Raw genomic sequence first — 14,891 nt, 5'->3', positions numbered from 1 at the left:
GCTTTCGGATATTTTAGGGGCTAGGTGAGAGTAGGGGGTAGTCAGGGGCTAGGTGAGAGTAGGGGTTAGTCAGGGGCTAGGTGAGAGTAGGGGTAGTAGGGGCTAGGTGAGAGTAGGGGTAGTTAGGGTGTGACAGTAGGGGGTAGATTAGGGGCTAGTGTGAGAGTAGGGGTGTCAGGGCTTAGGTGAGATAGTAGGGGTAAGTTTAAGGGGCCCCTACTCTCACCTAGCCCCTGACTACACCCTACTCTCACCTAGCCCCTGACTACACCCTACTCTCACCTAGCCCCTGACTACCCCCTACTCTCACCTAACCCCTCAGTGTTAAACCACTAAGCCCTACGTTTCCATCATGACCTGCTGTGTGTATTAGAGGAGGAGTTGAAATGGAGCATGTCTCATACCTGCAGCATCACCCTGGAGCTCTTCTCCATGATGGCCTACTTCCTGCTCTTCGCCTCCCGTCGACCCCCCTGCAGAGGAGGGACCTTCAACCCCTCAGTTTGAGGACACACACTGTTGCTGCGTCTCAATAGTCTATTCTCTTCCGCCCACAGGTCCTTTATTGAGGACAACACTCTTCTGGTTAGCAGTTGAGATCATCCAATATTGGATGATTTTTATGGATGTTTTGTGTTTTATTTTGTAATTCTGTTTGTTTTTAATGTCTACTGTTTTTGTTTTTATGAGCTGCACTGAAACACATTCTAATTAACTCTGTGGATATGGCCAATTACAAGAGTTACAGTTCTGTCAGTCGGTGTGAATAAAATGTATTATTTAATATCTTGTATATTTACCATGTTTTATTTCTGTTATTATGACTTTATCCTGCAGTGGGATCATTTCAGTAACTGCTACTTTGCTTTGATGGGATTGACCCATACATTTGTAAGAATAAAGTTATACATTAAATGAATGATATGCCTAAATGATCTGGGCCCATATCCACAGTGTCTCAGAGCAGGAGTGCTGGCCTAGGATCTGTCCACATAAATCAAATCAAAGGTTATTTGTCACGTGCGTCGAATACAACAGGTGTAGTAGACCTTACAGTGAAATGCTTACTTACAAGCTCTAACCAATAGTGCAAAAAAGGTATTAGGTGAACAATAGGTAAGTAAAGAAATAAAACAACAGTAAAAAGACAGGCTATATACAGTAGAGAGGCTACATACAGACACTGGTTAGTCAGACTTATTGACGTAGTATGTACATGTAGATATGGTTAAAGTGACTATGCATATATGATGAACAGAGAGTAGCAGTAGCGTAAAAGAGGGGTTGGGGGGTGGTGGGTGGGACACAATGCAGATAGCCCGGTTAGCCAATGTGCGGGAGCACTGGTTGGTCGGCCCAATTGAGGTAGTATGTACATTAATGTATAGTGAAAGTGACTATGCATATATGCTAAACAGAGAGTAGCAGCAGCTAGAAGAGTGTTGGGGGGGGGGCGGGGGGGGCACACAATGCAAATAGTCCGGGGTAGGTCATTTGATATTACCCGTCTCAGGAGTCTCATGGCTTGGGGTAAAAAACTGCTGAGAAGCCACTTTTTGTCTAGACTTTGGCCACTCCCGGTACCGCTTGCCTACTGCGGTAGTAGAGAGAACCAGTTCTAGATGGGTGGCTTGGGGTCTTTGATAATTGTTAGGGCCTTCCTCATGACACCACCTGGGTAGAGGCGCTGGATTGGCAGCGCTTAGCCCCAGTGCTATACTGGGGCTGTACGCCACTACCTCTGTAGTCCTTGCGGTCAGAGGCCGAGCAATGCCGTAACCAGGCAGTCGATGCAATCCAGTTCGGATGTCTTCGATTGTTTGCGAGCTGTAGAAGCCTTTTGAGGATCTCAGACCATGCCAAATTCTTTTTAGTTTCCTGAGGGGGAATAGGCTCTTGTCGAGCCCTCTTCATGACTGTCTTTGGGTGTGTTTGGACCATGTTAGTTTGTTGTTGATAGTGGGCCCAAGGAATTGAAGCTCTCAACCTGCTCCACTACAGCCTATCGATGAGAATGGAGTCGGTCCTCCTTTCCTGTACAGTTGTGGCCAAAAATATTGCCACCCTTACACTTTTTCAAGTAATTTCCCCAAACATTAGGTTGAAAATGAACAAAGTATTTGGTCTCCACAATTCTTTATTTCACTTTTAATATTACAGAATTTGTTTTGAATCAGAACGTAGTTACCTGTAGAAGTGGTCTATTCTGCTGCAGCAGCTCCATGTCTATGGATGTACCTGTAGGAAGTGGTCTATCTGCTGCAGCAGCTCCATGTCTATGGATGTTACCTGTAGGAAGTGGTCTATCTGCTGCAGCAGCTCCATGTCTATGGATGTTACCTGTAGGAAGTGGTCTATCTGCTGCAGCAGCTCCATGTCTATGGATGTTACCTGTAGGAAGTGGTCTATCTGCTGCAGCAGCCCATGTCTATGGATGTTACCTGTAGGAAGTGGTCTATCTGCTGCAACAGCTCCATGTCTATGGATGTTACCTGTAGGAAGTGGTCTATCTGCTGCAGCAGCTCCATGTCTATGGATTTACCTGTAGGAAGTGGTCTTTCTGCTGCAGCAGCTCCATGTCTATGGATGTTACCTGTAGGAAGTGGTCTATCTGCTGCAGCAGCTCCATGTCTATGGATGTTACCTGTTAGGAAGTGGTCTATCTGCTGCAGCAGCTCCATGTCTATGGATGTTACCTGTAGGAAGTGGTCTATCTGCTGCAGCAGCTCCATGTCTATGGATGTTACCTGTAGGAAGTGGTCTATCTGCTGCAGCAGCTCCATGTCTATGGATGTTACCTGTAGGAAGTGGTATATCTGCTGCAGCAGCTCCATGTCTATGGATGTTACCTGTAGGAAGTGGTCTATCTGCTGCAGCAGCTCCATGTCTATGGATGTTACCTGTAGGAAGTGGTCTATCTGCTGCAGCAGCTCCATGTCTATGGATGTTACCTGTAGGAAGTGGCTCTCTGCTGCAGCTCCATGTCTATGGATGTTACCTGTAGGAAGTGGTCTATCTGCTGCAGCAGCTCCATGTCTATGGATGTTACCTGTAGGAAGTGGTCTATCTGCTGCAGCAGCTCCATGTCTATGGATGTTACCTGTAGGAAGTGGTCTATCTGCTGCAGCAGCTCCATGTCTATGGATGTTACCTGTAGGAAGTGGTCTATCTGCTGCAGAGCTCCATGTCTATGGATGTTACCTGTAGGAAGTGGTCTATCTGCTGCAACAGCTCCATGTCTATGGATGTTACCTGTAGAAGTGGTCTATCTGCTGCAGCAGCTCCATGTCTATGGATGTTACCTGTAGGAAGTGGTCTATCTGCTGCAGCAGCTCATGTCTATGGATGTTACCTGTAGGAAGTGGTCTATCTGCTGCAGCAGCTCCATGTCTATGGATGTTACCTTAGGAAGTGGTCTATCTGCTGCAGCAGCTCCATGTCTATGGATGTTACCTGTAGGAAGTGGTCTATCTGCTGCAGCAGCTCCATGTCTATGGATGTTACCTGTAGGAAGAGGTCTATCTGCTGCAGCAGCTCCATGTCTATGGATGTTACCTGTAGGAAGTGGTTATCTGCTGCAGCAGCTCCATGTCTATGGATGTTACCTGTAGGAAGTGGTCTATCTGCTGCAGCAGCTCCATGTCTATGGATGTTACCTGTAGGAAGTGGTCTATCTGCTGCAGCAGCTCCATGTCTATGGATGTTACCTGTAGGAAGTGGCTTCTCTGCTGCAGCTCCATGTCTATGGATGTTACCTGTAGGAAGTGGTCTATCTGCTGCAGCAGCTCCATGTCTATGGATTACCTGTAGGAAGTGTCTATCTGCTGCAGCAGCTCCAGTCTATGGATGTTACCTGTAGAAAGTGGTCTATCTGCTGCAGCAGCTCCATGTCTATGGATGTTTACCTGTAGGAAGTGGTCTATCTGCTGCAGAGCTCCATGTCTATGGATGTTACCTGTAGGAAGTGGTCTATCTGCTGCAACAGCTCCATGTCTATGGATGTACCTGTAGGAAGTGGTCATCTGCTGCAGCAGCTCCATGTCTATGGATGTTACCTGTAGGAAGTGGTCTATCTGCTGCAGCAGCTCCATGTCTATGGATGTTACCTGTAGGAAGTGGTCTATCTGCTGCAGCAGCTCCATGTCTATGGATGTTACCTGTAGGAAGTGGTCTATCTGCTGCAGCAGTCCATGTCTATGGATGTTACCTGTAGGAAGTGGTCTATCTGTTGCAGCAGCTCCATGTCTATGGATGTTACCTGTAGGAAGTGGTCTATCTGCTGCAACAGCTCCATGTCTATGGATGTACCTGTAGGAAGTGGTTTATCTGCTGCAGCAGCTCCATGTCTATGGATGTTACCTGTAGGAAGTGGTCTATCTGCTGCACAGCTATGTCTATGGATGTTACCTGTAGGAAGTGGTCCATCTGCTGCAGCAGCTCCATGTCTATGGATGTTACCTTAGGAAGTTGTCCATCTGCTGTAACAGCTCCATGTCTATGGATGTTACCTGTAGGAAGTGGTCTATCTGCTGCAGCAGCTCCATGTCTATGGATGTTACCTGTAGGAAGTGGTCTATCTGCTGCAGCAGCTCCATGTCTATGGATGTTACCTGTAGGAAGTGGTCCATCTGCTGCAGCAGTCCATGTCTATGGATGTTACCTGTAGGAAGTGGTCTATCTGCTGGCAGCTCCATGTCTATGGATGTTACCTGTAGGAAGTGGTCTATCTGCTGTAGCAGCTCCATGTCTATGGATGTTACCTGTAGGAAGTGGTCTATTTGCTGCAGCAGCTCCATGCTATGGATGTTACCTGTAGGAGTTGTCCATCTGCTGCACAGCTCCATGTCTATGGATGTTACCTGTAGGAAGTGGTCTATCTGCTGCAGCAGCTCCATGTCTATGATGTTACCTGTAGGAAGTGGTCTATCTGTGCAGCAGCTCCATGTCTATGGATGTTACCTGTAGGAAAGTGGTCTATCTGCTGCAACAGCTCCATGTCTATAGGATGTTACCTGTAGGAAAGTTGTCTATCTGCTGAGCAGCTCCATGTCTATGGATGTTACCTGTAGAGAAGAGGTCTATCTGCTGCAGCAGCTCCATGTCTATGGATGTTACCTGTAGGAAGTGTGCTATCTGCTGCAGCAGCTCCATGTCTATGGATGTTACCTGTAGGAAGTGGTCTATCTGCTGCAGCAGGCTCCATGTCTGTGGATGTTACCTGTAGGAAGTGGTCTATCTGCTGCAGCAGCTCCATGTCTATGGGTGTTACCTGTAGGAAGTGGTCTATCTGCTGCAGCAGCTCCATGTCTATGGATGTTACCTGTAGGAAGTGGTCTATCTGCTGCAGCAGCTCCATGTCTATGGATGTTACCTGTAGGAAGTGGTCTATCTGCTGCAGCAGCTCCATGTCTATGGATGTACCTGTAGGAAGTGGTTCCATCTGCTGCAGCAGCTCCATGTCTATGGATGTTACCTGTAGGAAGTGTGGTCTATCTGCTGCAGCAGCTCCATGTCTATGGATGTTACCTGTAGGAAGTGGTCTATCTGCTGCAGCAGCTCCATGTCTATGGATTTACCTGTAGGAGTGGTCTATCTGCTGCAGCAGCTCCATGTCTATGGATGTTACCGTAGGAAGTGGTCTATCTGTGCAGCAGCTCCATGTCTAGGATGTTACCTGTAGGAAGTGTCTATCTGCTGCAGCAGCTCCATGTCTATGGATGTTACCTGTAGGAAGTGGTCTATCTGCTGCAGCAGCTCCATGTCTATGGATGTTACCTGTAGGAAGTGGTCTATCTGCTGCAGCAGCTCCATGTCTATGGATGTTACCTGTAGGAAGTGGTCTATCTGCTGCAGCAGCTCCATGTCTATGGATGTTACCTGTAGGAAGTGGTCTATCTGCTGCAGCAGCTCCATGTCTATGGATGTTACCTGTAGAAGAGGTCTATCTTGCTGCAGCAGCTCCATGTCTATGGATGTTACCTGTAGGAATGGTCTATCTGCTGCAGCAGCTCCATGTCTATGGATGTTACCTGTAGGAAGTGGTCTATCTGCTGCAGCAGCTCCATGTCTATGGATGTTACCTGTAGGAAGAGGTCTATCTGCTGCAGCAGCTCCATGTCTATGGATGTTACCTGTAGGAGAAGAGTGGCTATCTGCTGCAGCAGCTCCATGTCTATGGATGTTACCTGTAGGAAGTGGTCTATCTGCTGCAGCAGCTCCATGTCTATGGATGTTACCTGTAGGAAGTGGTCTGAATATGCTTGTCAACAACAGCCAGTGTTTATTTATTTTTTTATGACGTATTTTACCCGTAGCCTAATCTGACTACTGTTACCGTCAACCCTTTCTAACAACTGATCGGCAATTGTGATGTTGCTTTGATCATTTCCAATGTAATTAACTGAACATGTCCATTAATAATTGCATGTGAAAACACAAGGCTAAAACACCAATAAACTGAAGTAGTAGACTATTCATTACATTGGTTTGCCAGCTCCAGGTAGGCTACACAAGTGGCACAAATGGAATGAATACAATGGCATATACATTAATAGGCTACTTGATGGTCAACAGATCAATCAATCAATCAAATGTATTTATATAACCCTTTAACTTTTTTACATAAGCCGATGTCACAAAGTGCTTATACAGAAACCCAGCCTAAAACCACATACAGCAAGCAATGCAGGTGGCTAGGAAAAACTCCCTAGAAAGGCAGGAACCTAGGAAGAAACCTAGAGAGGGACCAGGCTATGAGGGGTGGCCAGTCCTCTTCTGGCTGTGCCGGGTGGAGATTATAACAGAACATGGCCAAGATGTTCAAACGTTCATAGATGACCAGCAGGGTCAAATAATAATAATCACAGTGGTTGTAGAGGGTGCAACAGGTCAGCACCTGAGGAGTAAATGTCAGTTGGCTTTTCATAGCCGATCATTCAGAGTTAGAGACAGCAGGTGCGGTAGAGAGAGAGAGTCGAAAACAGCAGGTCTGGGACAAGGTAGCACGTCCGGTGAACAGATCAGGGTTCCATAGCCGCAGGCAGAACAGTTGAAACTTGAGCAGCAGCACAACCAGCTGGACTGGGGACAGCAAGGAGAAAGAGAGAGAGAATTAGAGGGAGAATACTTAAATTCACACAGGACACCGGATAAGACAGGAGAAATACTCCAGATATAACAGAATGACCCTAGCCCCCTGACACATTAACTACTGCAGCATAAATAATGGAGGCTGAAACAGGAGGGGTCGGGAGACACTGTGGCCCCGCCCGACGATACTCCCGGACAGAGCCAACCAGGCAGGACATAACCCCACCCACTTTACCAAAGCACAGCCCCCACATCACTAGAAGGATACCTTAAACCACCAACTTACCATCCTGAGACAAGGCCGAGTATAGCCCACAAAGATCTCCGCCACGGCACAACCAAAGGGGGGGCGCCAACCCGGACAGGAAGCTCACGTCAGTGACTCAACCCACTCAAGTGACGCACCCATCCTAGGGACGGGATGGAAGAGCACCAGTAAGCCAGTGACTCAGCCCCTGTAATAGGGTTAGAGGCAGAGAATCCCAGTGGAGAGAGGGGAACCGGCCAGGCAGAGACAGCAAGGGTGGTTCGTCACTCCAGTGCCTTTCCGTTCACCTTCACACTCCTGGGCCAGACTACACTCAATCATATGACCTACTGAAGAGATGAGTCTTCAGTAAAGACTTCGTCTCTCACATGGATAGGCCGACCATTCCATAAAAATAAGCTCTATAGGATTTCATGACTAGAAGCTCAAGACAAAAATGCAGTCATTTATTTTTTTGTAAATTGAAATTTGCTATCAAAAATGTTAGCAACAACTCCTCCTTTGCGGGATGCACGGGGGATATGGTCACTAGTGTAACCAGGAGGAGAGGCCTCATTTAACACAGTAAATTCATCAGGCTTAAGCCATGTTTCAGTCAGGCCAATCACATCGAGATTATGATCAGTGATTAGTTCATTGACTATAACTGCCTTGGAAGTGATGGATCTAACATTAAGTAGCCCTATTTTAAGATGTGAGATATCACAATCTCTTTCAATAATGGCAGGAATGGAGGAGGTCTTTATCCTAGTGAGATTGCTAAGGCAAACACCACCATGTTTAGTTTTGCCTAACCTAGATCGAGGCACAGACACGGTCTCAATGGGGATAGCTGAGCTGACTACACTGACTGTGCTAGTGGCAGACTCCACTAAGCTGGCAGGCTGGCTAACAGCCTGCTGCTGCCTGGCCTGCACCCTATCTCATTGTGTATCATTCTCCACATTTAGCCTAATGTCAGTTTCAGTGAGGACTTTTCACCATTAAAAGAACCACAAGAGGGAGTTCCATAACTTTCATTTCAAATTTCCACTCCGGCAACCCCCGAGACCCAAGAACTGAGCATGCATAAAGCACTTGGCTTGTAATGCGCTCTAGTGCGCCCAAAGTCGTTGTCAGTGCTTTGTCTCCATTATGTATTGATGTGCATCAATTATATAGTATTAATATGTTTTATGGAAAAAGGGTTTGAAATGTGGGGTGTCTCCATAATGACATGTTAAATAGCCTACCTACATCTCGTCTCACGTGACTCAGCTAATCGCTATATTGCTCTCAAAACACACAGCTTCCGCCCTCCGAACCACTCACTCACTCAGCAGCAGGTCTCAGTGATATATATATATATATATTTAATTGAAACGCCATGGCGGCCGTGGTGCAACTTATAAATAACCCCCCAAAAACATTTTCCACCTCGACATCGTTTTTCAAAGTTGCCCAATTGCAAGAAAACTGCGACATTGGCAACACTGTGAACGGAAACTCACGGTCTTGGAACAAAACCAGATACTATTCCCTCATTGGTTGCTCTGATAAAAGTCAATTTGATCAAATGTCGATTTTGCGGATTTACGGTGTAGAGGAGTTTATGATTGACAGATCGCTCCTCCTACCTGTGTGACCCGTGCCCTCCTCAGTTGAAATGCTCTCAAGAATTGACGAGGCGCACTGCAACATGGAAACGCGTTCGCCGATTAGAAGACCCATATCTCGATATGCGCTTTCATATAAGCATTGGTTTTGCTCAATACAAGCATTGCGACTTTGACATTCGAGGTGTGTTTATGCTATTTGTAATTCAACACAGCCCGTTACTTGCACGACATTTTTATTATATACGATGTGTCAATTCTATAATTAAAATTGTATTTAAAAAAAAATCCATACTCTCTCCGGGTGGGACATCCAACAATTGGATGTAATACTTTCATTGGAATATCAATTGGAGACATCGTTGTCCACAAGGGGGTGGTATAACCACAGCGATTCTTATGTCGGAAAGACTGCAGCCTGCCCCTTTAAACAAACTCTAAACAGGAAGCAGTTAGCTAGCGGTTAGCGGCTGAACACAGAAGCAAGAGCAATAACGTTACATTTGCCCGTGAAATGGCGTTTGTTTTTATTTTGGGAACAGCTCAGTGAGGTACATCTCCACTTAAGAAGAAAATACAGTAAATACAGTCTTGGAGAATCCCATCAAACTAGCTAACTCATGTAAAAGCAAGTTGCCCCTGTTAACGTTATTGAAGAGCTAGTATGCTAACGTTAGCCATTTTCTTTGTTAATTGGCTGGCTAGCAAGCTGAAATGTGTACCAGGCTACATGTCAATTTCCTCTTTTTTTGCAAGCCTGTGTGTCTAGCTAACTATTGATTTAACTAGTTACCTAGCTAACTAACGTTAACGACTAATTAGCTAACTAACGAGCGGATTGCTAGCGATGCAGAGTGACCCTGTGTGCAGGTGAGGTGTACACAGTTACGTTACTACGCAACGCCGGGTAGTAAGTAAACTTACCTAGCTAACTAAACTCATTCAATATATTTGACTTTTTCATTTAATGCTGCAGGAACCTGACAACCAACTTATTTTCTAGCAAAGATGYTTGTAATAATATAAAAGAGTGGTGTGTCTTGATGCTGTGGTAAGTTAGCCAGTGCTAGTAATTGAGCTACGCTGGTGATGTTAGCTAACGTTAGCTAGCTAGTTCACTTGACTTGCTAATTAGCTTAACGTTAGCTAAAGTGACGTTATTCCCCTTTATCATACTTAGATAATGTCTCTCTGTACCATTCTGACGTTAATTTGTGGAACTTGAATTGAATGTTTTGAATGCTGACCACAACAACAATATCTGCAGTACATCGCTTTTCTGACCGGGGTCGAATGAACATCCCTGGTCTGTGGTGCAGGAGCAGCTGTTGAGTTGCCAACGCCACGTTCGCGAGTTCCCGGCCAAATCCTCATTATCATAGACGTCCTACTGTGGAACTAATTGTCTCTATTTTCTACTTGAGACGAGTCTGAGAGAAGAACAAGAACATCCAACCCGGTATGTTATGGGACCCTAAATAACTTCATAAAACAAAGCTGAATGGTCAGATATACAATACCAGTCAAATGTTTGGACACCTACTCATTCCAGGGTTTTTATTTTTTACTATTTTCTACATTGTAGAGTAATGGTGAAGACATCGAAACTAAGAAATAACATATCTGGAATCATGTAGTAACCAAAAAAGTGTTCAACAAATCAAAATATATTTTTTATTTGAGATTATTCAAAGAAGCCACCCTTTGCCTTGATGACAGCTTTGCACACTCTTGGCATTCTCTCAACCAGCTCCACGAGGTAGTCACCTGGAATGCATTTCAATTAACAGGTGTGCCTGTGGAATTTTTTGTGGAATTTCTTTCCTCTTCAATGCATTCCAGCCAATCAGTTGTGTTGTGACAAGGTAGGGGTGGTTTACAGAAGAGAGCCCAATTTGGTAAAAGACCAAGTAAATTTTATGGCAAGAACAGCTCAAATAAGAAAAGAGAAACAACAGTCCATCATTACTTTAAGACCTGATCAGTCAATCCTGAACATTTCTTTGAAAGTTTCTTCAAGTGCAGTGGCAAAAACCATCAAGCATTATGATGAAACTGGCTCTCATGAGGACCGCCACAGGAAAGGAAGACCCAGAGTTACCTCTGCTGCAGAGGATAAGTTCATCCGTGTTAACTGCACCTCCGATTGCAGCCCAAATAAATGCTTCACAGAGTTCAAGTGACAGACACATCTCAACATCAACTGTTCAGAGGAGACTGCGTTAATCAGGCCTTCATGATCAAATTGCTGCAAAGAAACCACGACTAAAGGATACCAATAAGAAGACCACACTTGCTTGGGCCAAGAAACATGAACAATCGACATTAGACCGGTGGAAATCTGTCCTTTGGTCCAAATTTTAGATTTTTGGTTACGCATGTGTGGTTCCCACCTTGAAGCATGGAGGAGGAGTTGTGAGGGTGTGCTTTGCTGGTGACACTGTCAGTGATTTATTTAGAATTCAAGGCACACAGCATTCTGCAGTGATACGCCATCCCATCTGGTTTGCACTTAGTGGGACTATCATTTGTTTTTCAAAAGGACAATGACCCAAAACACCTCCAGGCTGTGTAAGAGCTATTTAACCAAGAAGGAGCGTGATGGAATGATGCATCAGATGACCTGGCCTCCACAATCACCCGACCTCAACCTAGTTGAGATGGTTAGGGATGAGTTGACCTGCAGAGTGAAGGAAAAGCAGCCAACAAGTGCTCAGCATATGTGGGAACTCTTTCAAGGCGGTTGGAAAAGAATTCCAGGTGAAGCTGGTTGAGAGAATGCCAAGCGTGTGCATAGCTGTCAAGGCAAAGGGTGGCTACTTTGAAGAATATAGAATATATTTAGATGTTTTGGTTATTACAGGATTCCATATCTGTTATTTCTTAGTTTTGATGTCATCACTATTATTCTACAATGTAGAAAATTGTAAAAATAAAAACCCTGGAATGACTGTACTGTACATTTTCTGTACCAATCGAGACTTTGGTCCGGAAACAGTTGAAGTCGGAAGTTTACATGCACTTAGGTTGGAGTCATTAAAACTCGTTTTTCAACCACTCCACACATTTCTTGATAACAAACTATAGTTTTGGCAAGTCGGTTAGGACATCTACTTTGTGCATGACACAAGTCATTTTTCCAACAATTGTTTACAGACAGATTATTTCACTTACAATTAATTGTATCACAATTCCAGTGGGTCAGAAGTTCACATACACTAAGTTGACAGTGCCTTTAAACAGCTTGGAAAATTCCAGAAAATGATGTCATGGCTTTAGAAGCTTCTGATAAGCTAATTGACATAATTTGAGTCAATTGGAGGTGTACCTGTGGATGTATTTCAAGGCCTACCTTCAAACCCAGTGCCTCTTTGCTTGACATCATAGGAAAATCAAAAGAAATCAGCCAAGACCTCAGAAAAAAATATTGTATACCTCTACAAGTCTGGTTCATCCTTGGGAGCAATTTCTAAACGCCTGAAAGAACCACGTTCATCTGTACAAACAATAGTATGCAAGTATAAACACCATGAGACCACGCAGCCGTCATACCGCTCAAGAAGGAGATGCGTTCTGTCTCCTAGAGATGAATGTACTTTGGTGCGAAAAGTGCAAATCAATTCCAGAACAACAGCAAAGGACCTTGTGAAGATGCTGGAGGAAACAGGTACAAAAGTATCTATATCCACAGTAAAACGAGTCCTATATCGACATAACCTGAAAGGCCGCTCAGCAAGGAAAAAGCCACTGCTCCAAAACCGCCATAAAAAGCCAGAGTACGGTTTGCAACTGCACATGGGGACAAAGATCGTACGTTTTGTAGAAATGTCCTCTGGTCTGATGAAACAAAAATAGAACGTTTGTCCATAATGACCATCGTTATGTTTGGAGGAAAAAGGGGGAGGGGAGGCTTGCAAGCCAAAGAACACCATCCCAACCGTGAAGCACGGGGTGCAGCATCATGTTGTCGGGGTGCTTTGCTGCAGGAGGGACTGGTGCACTTCACAAAATAGATGGCATCATGAGGTAGGAAAATTATGTGGATATATTGAAGCAACATCTCAAGACATCAGTCAGGAAGTTAAAGCTTGGTCGCAAATGGGTCTTCCAAATTGACAATGACCCCAAACATACTTCCAAAGTTGTGGCAAAAGGCTTAAGGACAACAAAGTCAAGGTATTGGAGTGGCCATCACAAAGCCCTGACCTCAATCCTATAGAACATTTCTGGGCAGAACAGAAAAAATGTGTTGGGAGCAAGGAGGCCTACAAACCTGACTCAGTTACACCAGCTCTGTCAGGAGAAATGGGCCAGAATTCACCCAATTTATTGTGGGAAGCTTGTGGAAGGCTACCTAAAACGTTTGACCCAAGTTAAACATTTTAAAGGCAATGCTACCAAATACTAATTGGTGTCTGTAAACTTCTGACCCACTGGGAATGTGATGAAAGAAATAAAGCTGAAATCATTCTCTCTACTATTATTCTGACATTTCATATTCTTAAAATCAAGTGGTGATCCTAACTGACCTAAAACAGGGAATTAAATGTCAGGAATTGTGTGTGAAAACTGAGTTTAAATGTATTTGGCTAAAGTGTACGTAAACTTCCGACTTCAACTGTACATGTATCAAGCCTTTCAGTGTAGAAGTGCTGATCTAGGATCAGGCCCCCCCCCCCGGTCCATGTAATCTGATTCATTATAATCTGGGATCAGGTCCCCCCGGTCCATGTAATCTGATTCATTATGATCTAGGATCAGGTCCCCCCCCCCCTGGTCCATGTAATCTGATTCATTATGATCTAGGATCAGGTCCCCCCCCCCCCCCTGTCCATGTAATCTGATTCATTATGATCTAGGATCAGGCCCCCGCCTGCATGGTCCATGTAATCTGATTCATTATGATCTAAAATGTAAAACTGATCTTAGACCAGCACTCCTAATTTGAGGTGCTGTGATATCAAATGGCTATTGGTGAAGGCTTCATTCATCTAGCTAGCGGAATGAGATATCTAAAACTAGGGATGTCTGTCTCTGTGATTTCTAGGTTTCGCATCCAGGCGGTTGCCATGCACCTGTAATCCGCTTCCTGTCAGCCAGGCCCAGCCACCCAGGCCCAGCCACAGCGCTCCGGTCCAGTGGGTCCCCATGGAGCCCAGTAATGACGTGGCGTTGGATATCATAATCACCAACGTGGTGGCTGTATTCAGGACACGCTGCCACCTCAACCTGCGCACCATCGCTCTGGAGGGGGTCAACGTAATCTTTAAACCTGAATATGGGGTAAGGACAGATGCATAATGGGTGGACTGGTGGCCATTTTGAGTGTACACATAAGAGCTAGGTAAAATAATACAGGTTAAGACTACAAGATTCTAATATCCCATAACTCTTTGCAACAATGGAACCAGCTTTGCTAGTTAGCAACGGCGCTTGTCGTGAATTTGTTTATTTTCAAACACTTCCGCGTGGAATTATTAGTGTCTTAACTTGTTTTTTTAGTTTTTTTAACATAGCTTATGAGGAAAGCAGGAAGTAAAATCAGGAAGTGTATTCCTCAATATTTTTCTGTCATTTGTTGAATCAACTCAACTGACTTTACAATAAATACAATCTATTGCATGAGCCACATCAGTTAGCATCATTTGAATGAACATTCTTCATTACCATGGAAGTTATTCCACCACAATACCAGGCAGCCATTGTGAGTGAACACGTGAGTTTACCAGTCAAATTGCCAGGGTTATAGGTTCCAATCCTGTTCTATGTCTATGTTGAGGACACAGCCTGTAATGTTGTTTCACCTTTCAACTCAGTTGGCCAGAGATTTGGCTTTTCCGGTATTCCTCTCAAGGTCTCTAGAGTTTTGTGATCTCAAGGGAACCCGGTGCGTTTTTGCTTTGAGGGGAACCCGGCGCGTTTTTGCTTTGAGGGGAACC

General features: G+C 44.8%; 1 protein-coding gene across 5 annotated transcripts in view; it reads left to right on the top strand.

The window, feature by feature from the left end:
• The first annotated feature begins 9,390 nt into the window (after positions 1-9,390).
• tbpl1 (TBP-like 1) overlaps positions 9,391-14,891 on the top strand; it is a 16,915-nt gene continuing 11,414 nt past the window's right edge. The window contains exons 1-3 of one of the 5 annotated variants that reach the window (XM_070439748.1): positions 9,391-9,503; positions 10,220-10,411; positions 14,000-14,235. In XM_070439748.1, the coding sequence (XP_070295849.1) occupies positions 14,101-14,235 (135 nt within the window). In that variant the 5' untranslated portion in view covers positions 9,391-9,503; positions 10,220-10,411; positions 14,000-14,100. The other 4 variants (XM_070439752.1, XM_070439751.1, XM_070439749.1 and 1 more) reach the window with 4 other exon arrangements.

The sequence above is a fragment of the Salvelinus sp. IW2-2015 genome, unplaced genomic scaffold (assembly GCF_002910315.2).
Source record: "Salvelinus sp. IW2-2015 unplaced genomic scaffold, ASM291031v2 Un_scaffold1892, whole genome shotgun sequence".
Classification (NCBI taxonomy): domain Eukaryota; kingdom Metazoa; phylum Chordata; class Actinopteri; order Salmoniformes; family Salmonidae; genus Salvelinus; species Salvelinus sp. IW2-2015.
This window is presented reverse-complemented; position numbering and strand designations above follow the sequence as displayed.